Raw genomic sequence first — 10,687 nt, 5'->3', positions numbered from 1 at the left:
ACAACACTGCATGACAATACCAAATAAAATTGGCACACCTGTCAAAACCGACAATGTGCCTGTGTTTCTGTTTAGTCCTGGAAGCATTGTTCATTGCGATTAACCTACTATTTAAAGGTTCTTCAAATATTGTGCAGTATGTATAAAAATATACTTGATTTTTTTACAGAAGTCCAAGCCCTATGTACACTTTATATCTAATCCTATTAAAAATGACTGTTTTCAGCGAACCAAAGCATGAAGAGATTTTTTTTTTTTCCACCTTTATAACATAAGCTCTACGAAGCTAATGAAAATCGTATTAAAGCTTCCTGACAACCTCCTGAGTAACAAAAATCAAGTAAGAACACCAGGTAGGTGCGTGGGAATGGAGAAATACGTACAAGCAACCGCGTCGCGCTGCTTTGCCTCTGCGGCTGCAGTGGATGGAGCACGTTAATTTTGGTTCTGGCTGCCGGATACTGCTGCTCCCATCACGGCTCCCATCCGAACCCGCCAAACAAACCACGGCCGATGCCAAAACACGGCGCTGCCCTGTAAGCAAAAAAAAACCGCTCCTGACTGCCTGCCGGCCCGCCTTGGGCAGGAAGGCAGCGCCGCGGCCGGGACCCGGAGGGTGGCCCGGGCCGCAAGGCTGGGGCACGGCGCTGCGCAGCGCCCGCCGCGGGCAGAGGACGAGCGTGCGGGGGAAGGGGCGTGCGTGCGGCCGGGGCCGCCACCTCCCGCGTTTCTGCTCCGGCAGCGGCCGCCAGCCCCCGGCCTGCTCCGCGCCCCGCCGAGGCCGAAGGCGGCTGTTGAACCGCGGCACGCGGGCCCACGCCGCCCGGCTGACGGACGGGGAGAGCAGCTCCCTCCGCCGCCCCCGCTTCTCCTCGCCCTCCCGCGGAGCCGGTCACGGGTCGCTGCCGGGGAGCCCCCTCGGTGCCTCAGCCGCGCTCCCCGCCTGCCCCCGCGGCCGCTTTACCGGTTGGAAATCGCTCCTCGCGCCGCTCCGCCAACCGCACCGCCCACCGCCCGCGGGCGCATGCGCGGCGCGGCGCAGCCCGCCACCGGCCCCCCCTCCCTCAAGTTCTTTCCCTTCTGCCGGGCGAGACCGCGGCCGCGCGAAGCGGCGTCACCGTGGTGAAGGGCGAGCGGGCGCACACGCGCGCGCGCCTCGGCGGGGCTCTCCCCGCCCTCGAGGGCGCACGTGACCCGGCCCCGCCCCGCCCCCCACCCCCGCCGCCCCGCGCGCGGAACAGCCGCCGTAAACGGCACTTTCTTCAGAAGAGTTCTGTGCGCGCGGGTGCTCCCGCGGGGCAGGGGGAGAGGCGCGCCCGCGCCGCCTGTCCACGCGCAGACACTCGGAGGGGGCGTGGCCGGAGGGGAGAACACCCCACCCTGTCCCGGCGGCCCCCCCACCCCTCCCGGCGCGCCGCCGCCGCCGCCCCGGGCCCCAGGAGCGGAAAGGGAGCGACAGCCCACTCCGCCAAGCGGCGCTGCCGCCGCCGCCGGCGGGGAGCGGCCGCCCCGCCCCTGGGCCCGCCCCCCGGCATGTGCCCACCCCCGCGGGCCCTGCCCCCTCCCCTCCTCCTGCCGCCGCTGCTGCCAGCGCAGCCTGAACTGAAGCGAACTCCGGAGCGAACTGAGGAGAAGTGAGGAGGCGGCGGGGCTGAGACTTCACCAGCCACAGGCAGCGGCGGCGGGAGGGCGGGCGGGAGGCGGAGAGGAGGGCACGCCAGGCGCGGCGGCAACAACAGCGGCGGCGGCGGCAACAACAACAGCGGAGAGGCACCGGCGGCTCCTCGGAAGCGGCAGCCGCGCCAGCAGCGCCCGCCCGCCCCGCTCGTCCCCTCCCTCCCTCCCTCCCCCGCCGCGGAGGAGAAGCCGGGCTCAGCGTGTGTGTGCGCGGGAGGAGGAGGAGGAGGGGGGACACACCGAGGACTGCGCCGGCCGAGGGCGCACGGAGCAGGGAAGCGGCGGCGGCACCGAGAGGCGGCGGCGGGTCCTTGTGCCCGGAGAGGAGGGCGCTGCCCGCACGGGGGTTTCTACCGAGTTTCCTGTTTTGTTTTTTTTTTTTTTTCCTCTTTTCTTTTTTTTTTTTTTTTTTTTCCCGGCCCCTTGGACTCGGCGGCGGGTCTGCGTTTGCCTCCGGATTTGAATCCTCCTCCTCCTCCTCCTCCTCCTTCCTCGGGGAAGCTCCCCTCCCCGCCCCCTCCCCTCCCCCACAGCCTCCCTCCCTGCCCGCCCGGATCCAGCCGGGCGCCCCGTGCCGCGGTCGCCTTGCTCGGCGGAGCTGCTGCGGCCGCTCGCCGTCTCTGCGCGGGCTTGGAATATGGTTGGGGAAATGGAAACCAAGGAGAAGCCGAAGCCGAGCCCCGATTACCTGATGCAGCTCATGAACGACAAGAAGCTGATGAGCAGCCTCCCCAACTTCTGCGGGATCTTCAACCACCTGGAGAGGCTGCTGGACGAAGGTAAAAGCGCTGGCCCGGCCGCCCCCTCCCCCGCTCCGCCGCCCTGCCCTGCCTTCTCCCCCTCTCTCCCCTTCCCCCTCTTCCCCGGGCCTCCGCGCCGCTCCCGGGGTCCCCGCTCGGCCCTCTCGCCCCGGCAGGGCGGCGGGGGGAGCCTGGGGCCTGTTTCGTTCTCCCCGCTCCTCCCCGCACGCTCTCGGTCCCCGGCTGAGGAGCCGAAAACAAAGGGGAAGTGCGGGCTCTCCCCGCCCTGGTCTGGTGCCGGGGGACTCGGAGAGCGGGTGGGAGGGGGAAGGGGCAGCTCTGCCCGCGCAGGTCCCCCCTCTGCCTTGGAGTTGTTTTTTCACCCCCCCCGCCCCCTCCTTTATTTTTTCTTTTTCCCTGCCGAAAACCGGGGGAAGGGTAACCAGGGCTCGGAGGGGAGGGAGCGAGGAGGGGAGCTCAGGAATGTGCTCGGGGGGAAGGCCGGGAGGAGGGGAAAGGCGGGCGGCGCGGCGCTCCCCTCACGGGGAGGCGGGGGGGGGGGGGGTCCTGCCCGGCGCCCCCCGGGGAGCGCGGCCCGGCCCGGCCGGAGGGCCCCGGGGGGGGAGGAAGGGGGGGGGCAGGGCCGGGAGGGTGTTTGGTTTCGAGATTTGGCTGTTCTGGAAGCTGCTTGAACTTGAATGACTAAGGCGGAGGGGGCTGAGCTCTCCAGCTCTACCCCACCCCAAACTGGCCACAAACTAATTATAATTTTCCTATATTGCAAGGGAAGCGAACAAATTCTTCCTTCAGCTATCCTTACCTTTTAAAGAAACTAACTCGAAAGACTCCTACGTGTGACTTTAGTGAAGGGAGGAAAAAAAATAAAAAAGAAATTACGAAATTGTCTCCTCTACTCCTGCCAAAGGTCTGCTGCCGCCCCCCGCCCCGCACCCGGCTCCTGGCTCGGAGGGGAGGCTCCTGGGGGTTGGCTTCCCCCCACCTTTTTTTTTTTTACCTGAATAACTCCCTTTAAAGTTGCATTTTGACAAATAACTAATCGCTTTTTGGAAAGAAAAAGGTATATCCTGGGAACTTTGTGTCCTATACGTCTTCCCACTACAGTAGCAGACTCACTGTGTTAAAAATAGGGCAATAACACTTGTTCTTAATATTTTCACTTAGCTTTGTGCTTGGGTTCACAGGTCTGCTTTTCTTGTTAAATGCATTTCCTTTCTTGCCACCTTAAACCTAAGCTTTCTGGAGAGTTAGAGAGATCTGTTTGTTTAATCATATTTAGTAGCTTTGTAGAATATGATAAAACCGTAAATTATTTAAACAGTTTCAACTCGTTGGGATTCCTAGCATGAGATACTGAATTTCGAGATTTCAAGTTAGGATTCTTGTTTGTGGATGTATTCCTCCTCGTTAAAAGAAGTTTGGGAAGTTGTTGACCTCAGAAGATGAAAGAGCTGGTTATATTTGGTAGAACAACTCCCCGCCCTCTCCCAGGACTGTAAAAATGAGATAGGAACTGTAGTACAACAAAAAATAGCATATCGAGAAAATACTACCTTCTGAAATAAATGATAGAGGAGTTAAAAAAAAATAAACCTAAACCAAAAAACGGCAAACACAGTGAAGAATTCTGAAAGATGGACTGTGGGAAGTAATATAATGGGAGATTGTATTTTTATTGTCAAGACTTTTGGTAGAGTTTGAATTTATGGTGGAGCAAATATGGATGTGAAAAGTAAAACTATTTAGAACTTGTGTTCTTGGTCATCACAGCAAACCATCTCTTCAGAATAGTTAGATTTATGAGAAACGTTAGCTTGACTGAGAAATGTTGGATTTTTAAGTTCCTGAATCTTTTCGACTTAATGTATTTGGTCAGAGGAGGCCCAAAACTTTTGTGGTTTTTTTTTTTTTTTTTTTTTGTCAGCGGACAAAAGAAAGAAAAACATTTCCCAATACAGAAAGGACCATGAAAAAGGAATGTCTGAAATCCTTGTATCTATTAATATATGTTTTTTTTTTAAATACTGAAAGCTCTGGAAATCTGTTTTATGAAGTATTGGAGTTCCAAAATGAGGGCTGTGAAGACTTGCTAAAAAAGTTTAAGGGTTATGTTGGAGCTATTCTTCATGCTTTTCTTTAAAAGAAGAATAAATAAAATACAATCTGTATTTCTATATAGTCTCAGGAATAAGTCTGCTATCCCTTTAAGCTTTTCTGCTTTTCCTGTTTACGTTGGCAGTTGGGTGGAAGTATTGTGGAGGCAGAAAACTTTTTGGAATGTTGAAAAAAATGTTTCATGCAAATCTAGTAAAATACTTCAAGACTTCAAAATTTGAACACTAAGGGGCGCCAGTTATTTTTTTTCTGAGGCGTGAGACTGGCCTCTGAACACCATTTCTGACTTGAGTAGTGAAAGTAACACATCTGTTAGAAGATACCAAAGAATAACAAAATACGTGTGGATTTGTGCAGGTTATCTATATTTGCGTGGGCTTACACATGTTGTATGCTTACATGCAGTGTTGCACAGGTAGAATGGTCAGTAGCGATGAACAGTTGGGGAGCTGCATCAGCTGTTGTTCTGTAAAACACCTATCCAAAGGGCACCGTGTTGAATATCCTATATGCTACACTGACATCCTCCAGAAGGATTTTCTTTTGCTAGAAAGGTCTGCAAGATTTAGAATGCTTACTTAAAAGTATAATATTTACTAGTTTAGTCAGTTGTTTTGTGGCACCTTTGAGAATACCAAATATTATGGGCAAGTGTGCGTATATATAGATTTATATATATCTAAAAATAAAGTTACAGTGTTCACATTCTCTTTGTCCCCTAGTTACTATACAACCATTTTCCTGACACGTTTGTTTATGCTTGAGAATAATAATATTACTGTCAGCCGTTGTCCATTATTTTTTACTGGTGAAATTGAAGAAACAAACTCACAACCTTAAGAATTCAAACAAATAAAACATCTGATTGCTTTCTCTACTGGAATGCTAGGAGTTTTTAATTTCTTTATTTTTACATGCCAGTGTTTGAAAACAAAACTCAAATGGGCTTGTGTTGTGATTACTTCTTGTAACTGTATGCAACAAGAGATAGAAATGGACCTGTGAGTTTAGATGAAGAGCAGTACAACTAATCTGGTTAGGTTTCAGAATGTACATCTATTTTCTGGCCCCTTTCTGTGCTGTGTGTGTATCATCCAAAACACGTTTTCTTTTCTGAACTCTGCCCTAGTGTTTGATCTTTGAAAATTGTGGTGCCTAACTTAGTAGATGCTTACGGCATTTGATTTTGAAGATCAGCTTAAATGTGAGAGGTATATGGAGGAAACCTTTTTTTTTAGAAAAAAAACCAACAAAACAGACAACCCTATTTTATAACAAAATACGAAAGTCATGGTTTTGTTTAGGTTATAGATATTTTTGCATATGTGTGCTTTCAACTTCTTATGTGTAAATAAGGCTTTTGTGGATTAACAAGGATGTTTAAAGTGCACATCATAATAACTAGGAAGCTGGATTGTTTTTATCAGACCAGTGCAAACCTGTGGGAAGAGAGGGCTCTTCCTGAATGTGGAATAGGCTGTATTTCCTGTAATTGTTTGTACCATCAAATGTGACCTGATTTTTTTTGCGCTTCAGTGTCTCAGATACCAACTTATGATTCTAACCTGGATTATTTTTCTGACAGCTTCTGTATTTTAATGGTCCTTTCTGTGGAAAATGAATAAAGTTGTACCTTTTTTCTTGCTTTTTTTTTTTTTTCAATAAATTGGACGTTTTGAACTCCATAATTGCACTCTGACCTATCAAAATTACTGAAGTACTTTGGTCTTATTCTTTCAGCAGACTGTGACCAAATATGCCTGAACTAGTAACTCATATCTGTGTAATGTAATTTTTATATTTGCATTTTTTTTTTCTTGAACCTGTAAGTGGTCAGAATGTTGTACTTGATCGGAATATACACGGATCTAACCTGTGATCTGAACTTTAAAAATGTAGTGATGCAGATTTTATCAGGAAGTAATTTTTCTCTGTGAACTAGACTTCAAAAACTTGTGTGGACGGTGGCTTAAGCGTGTCTACCTTTAAATGTAGGTTAAACCGTGCACCTAGCTTTTGGAGGTAAATCTAATTTCATGTCAAATAGGCTACCTCTTTCTGCTAGCAGTTACAACAAAGCTGGCTTTAAAAACATCTAGGTAGGGATTAAGGAGGATAAATTTTTCTTGGATGTTGCTCTGTTTACTGTGCTTGCTGAGAAAAGTGCATGTGAACTTGCAGAGCTCAGTGCCAAACCTGCAGTTTTTGTGTCAGTCTTGTCTTAACCAAAATGTCTACATGAGTTAAGATTGAAGAGCTGTGTTCTGGTGTTGTGAGTAAGTTCTCCCTGATAAGTTATGTGGTTACTTTTGTACATGACCTTATTGTTTGTGATTATGTAAATGTAGCCTGTGCTTAGTTAGGGTTTTGCTGACTTGTCAGATTTGATGAAGGGGTATTGGCCACATTAGCATGTCTGTTTTTCAGTTGTACCAGTTCTTGCAATAAAAACCCCGTTATTTTATTACAAGTCATGCCTCTTAATGCAAAGTTAAGAGGTTAACGTTCTGTAGGATGAAGGCCTTATGATAAGTCTTTGCACAGAGAGTCTCAGACTGATTTTTAAACTTTTAGTTCTAACGTGAAAGTTGTACTAAACAGCATGCGACAAGAGCATTCAGTATTGTTGGTGTACTGTTTATCACTAGTGCTCATTTGAATCTGGTTTTTTAATCGTCTCTACAACTTAGGATAATAGTCTGAGGCATTTTTCTGATTTGTGATTGTCTCATGATAATGAGGTTGTAAATCTTCTAGAACTTGTGCATTCAAAAACTTCATAGAAGTTGTTCTGAGGTGTGGAATTTGTTCTTTTTTTTGTTTGTTTTTAATTCTTTGGCAGCCTTTTGTAACATCAAAGCAAAAGCTCCATTACATTTATGAAATTGTTTATTTATTTATTTGTTTGTTAGCTTGGGGAAAAATATTCAAAACTATTTTTTTTTCCTCTGTAACAGTTTTTTTTTAAATAAGTCATTTTTGGAGCTGTATCTCCATCATTTATAGGATAGCAGTCACCTGGCCTGTGTCTTAAAAAGATAGGGGTTGTTTTGATAAAAGTTTGACATTAATAAAGCAATTATTTCAAGCTTTTGTTTTGAAAGCAGTTTGTTCACTGTCACTTACCAATATCTGATTATTAAAATAGCTTGTCGTCAGAGGTTTTTTTTAAGTAAAAGCAACCATGGTAGACTTAGTTCTGTAGGAGAGCTGCTGATTTATTTGTCTTTAAATTGGGAGATAACCTGTTTGAATTCTTGTTAATAATTTTTATTTAGTGTGTTACTTGTTCCTTAAGATTGGAATTGAGTTGGCTTTTCCTCACCTGAAATTGTACGCAGTAGTTTCCGAAGTAACTAGTGTGAGATGAAATTCTCTAGCTACGGTTAGAAACAGCTGACCGAGTGCTGGTTGGATTAGGGAGTGGCACACAATATTTTCATAGCACAGAAAGGAAAAACTGAAGGTGTGTTGGTTAATATTATAGTCAAGTAAAAAAAAAAGCCACAAAACAGCAACCGACAACGGAGAAACACTTAAGAGATTTTGAGAGAGTACTTGGGATGTCTTCATTATGAAAATGAAGTTTACATGCATGAAAAGGTCAAATCAGAAAAAAGTTGCTGGTTTGATGAGCACTGTGCGTGTGAAGAGAAGGCTGGATATGAAATGAGTGGTTACTTTTGTAGCTCACTAACTTTTCTAACCAGCTTATCTCTTTCAGTCCTTCTTAAATTAAAACTTTGTTCCTCTGAGTACACTAAAGAATGCCACATCAGGAATGGGATAGTTACAGTGATTTGATTTATGTAGACTTTGGTAGAAAAGCAAGTACATTTGAATTGTCTTTATTTACTGTCTGTAACCGTAAAATGCTCTCCTTTTGGGGGAATATGTACTGTTGCAGATATCCTATTAATTAGATGTATTATTAGATGCTGATGTGCTGTATATTCCGTGACTGACAGGATAGACCTGTGTTAACATTAATTACCAGACCATCCTGACAGCTCAGGCTGATTGAAGTACAGCTGGAGTCTGCCATGGAGACTGGTGGTTTATATTCGACTGCTTATATGGAATGTTGAGAGGGGGGAGATGGGGGACATGCCTTGCCAGGAAAGCTGTGAGGTAATGAAATGCCCTCACTCAGTGACCCTTGTCTTTGTTGAAACATAACTCACAACTTCTCATTCAGGCTGTGTGATTTTTTTTTTTTTTCCTGTATTGATTTTAATCAAAATGTGTATTATCAAAATCTTCTGTTGATTTTGACATTTTATTGAAATGTATTAAGCCAGTGCTAAGAAAACTAGTAGGAACAGTAAAATTGCTAGTGTTTTTTATCCCATTATGCTTAATGCAACTGGTTAGGTCAGTAGAAGCACCATGTAAGACATGTCTGTGGCTTTGTAGCAGGAGGATCTAGGTCTGTGAAGCACATTGGAGCTGTTCTTTGAATCTTGAGACGTGAGAGGTGTAGTGTTTATAATCTGGATTAGATCCCTTTGCTGGAGACAAAGAGTTGTATTGCTGGCAGTTAAGCGATACTATGTTTCTACTTTTGACTTGAGAAAATATCCCGTGTTTCCTTGTGCAGTGCAGTTAAAGTAATTTCTGGGTTTGCATTTTTTTTAAATTGTTTTTCTTGGAAATACTTAATAGAAGTGGAGCTGGCTTTTTAATAGCAGAGCTTAGATTTTTGAGACAGTTTATGCTTGAATGGGCAAAGCAACCATGACAGCTTTAAAGAGAAATAATATCCATCTTTGTTAGCAGAGCGGCCCCTCCGCGATGTTGTTGTTGTTTCCATGTTGCAGGCTAGTTGAGTGTCTGAGAACAACAACAACAGGATGGTGCAAGTTGAAGTGCTTCTATTCAGGCAGTTGTGTTACTGAACCTCTGTTCTCTGAGTCTGGTACTAGAAGTTGCAGCTTTTATGATACTCTGCAGTTATTTTAGCAGGTGTCAGTGCTCAGAATGAGTGTGGTAACGTAGCAGTTTTTTTTTTTTTTAATTTTGTTCTCATTGTTTAAGATACCAAGTAAAAATTGCAAAAAATGTTTTCAATTACTTTTCATTTGATAAATGATTTTTATTCTTTGTGTCAAAATAGTAAATTTGGCTTCTCAGTTCATTGCAAAAATTCATTCTCTTGAAGGGAAGTGGCAATACATAACTGTTAATGGGTTTTCTTTTAGCATTTTTGGTGGTGTACAGTTGATTGAATAGCATGCTAGAAGTCAGTTTTTTGAATCAGTTTCTAAAATATTATTGACTGTTTTGCAGCTGTACTCTGAATAGTTGTACTTTATGCCATGCTGTAGTGGATTAGAGAAGATTTTCTGTTTCCAGCACAGGGTGTACCAGAGCGATGTTTCGATACTTTGTAACTTCATTGCAGTGCTCCGGGAAGTGCGTGGGCGGAAAGGCCCTCAGGATACCCCTTTTTAAAGGGGGTAAACCATGACATCTGAGCATATCAATAGTGGGGCAGTTAACACTTTTAATGGTGTATAACCTTGTAAATGCGTACGCTTCTGTAAGACTTCATTTGAAAAGGAAAAAAAAATCCCAGCATGACAAACAATTAAATTCTTGTTACTTCGCTGGGAAGCTATGTCGACGTAGTTCTGAGGGGTAATGCATCAGAATGGCTGCTGATGTCAGAGCAGAGGCAGGGGAAGATAATACGGTATTTTATACCCTTATCTAGTGGATCAGTTTCTGGCTTACAAGATCAGCCGATATTCTGGACTGGTCAGGATTTTTTTGAGTTTGGTTTTTTTTTTTTTTTTGTGGTGCTGGCTTTCTTTTCAGACAGATCAGAGCTGTGATTCAACTCACCATGTGTGATCTCAGTAGTTCGTGTTGGCGCGATGGCTGAGGTGGCTCAATACTGAAGATGTAGAGCAGAGCCTTGGGGAGAGAAGTACATTTGCTTAAACATTTACTTTAAAGTCTGAAACTCCTAATTGATATCAACTGATGGCGCATCTGGTCCATTTAAATTTTAAGGGTGTTTTGTCTAACTCAGATTAAAGAACTGTTTTAGAAACCTCTGTAAGTATTACCTGGTCGAAATGCGCCATGCTAACTGCAGTATATTTCCTTCATTAGTATCTAGGAGATGGAAT

General features: G+C 45.8%; 1 protein-coding gene and 1 long non-coding RNA gene across 8 annotated transcripts in view; one reads left to right on the top strand and one right to left on the bottom strand.

Annotated features, from left to right (window-relative positions):
* Window positions 1–484: 484 nt before the first annotated feature.
* Window positions 485–1,040, bottom strand: LOC147601381 (uncharacterized). Its single transcript, XR_015258185.1, has 2 exons — window positions 965–1,040; window positions 485–534 (listed from the first exon to the last, which is right to left on the bottom strand). It is a non-coding gene; the product is annotated as an uncharacterized LOC147601381 (long non-coding RNA).
* A 545-nt stretch (window positions 1,041–1,585) lies between these two features.
* The window catches only part of QKI (QKI, KH domain containing RNA binding), a 165,498-nt gene continuing 156,396 nt past the window's right edge, over window positions 1,586–10,687 (top strand). For 2 of the 7 annotated variants that reach the window (XM_086743747.1, XM_086743744.1), the window contains exon 1: window positions 1,593–2,456. In XM_086743747.1, the coding sequence (XP_086599873.1) occupies window positions 2,315–2,456 (142 nt within the window). In that variant the 5' untranslated portion in view covers window positions 1,593–2,314. Of the gene's footprint in view, window positions 2,457–10,687 lie in introns of all 7 variants that reach the window. The other 5 variants (XM_086743749.1, XM_086743751.1, XM_086743745.1 and 2 more) reach the window with 5 other exon arrangements.

This window comes from Chlamydotis macqueenii, chromosome 3 (assembly GCF_036417535.1).
Source record: "Chlamydotis macqueenii isolate bChlMac1 chromosome 3, bChlMac1.mat, whole genome shotgun sequence".
Classification (NCBI taxonomy): domain Eukaryota; kingdom Metazoa; phylum Chordata; class Aves; order Otidiformes; family Otididae; genus Chlamydotis; species Chlamydotis macqueenii.
This window is presented reverse-complemented; position numbering and strand designations above follow the sequence as displayed.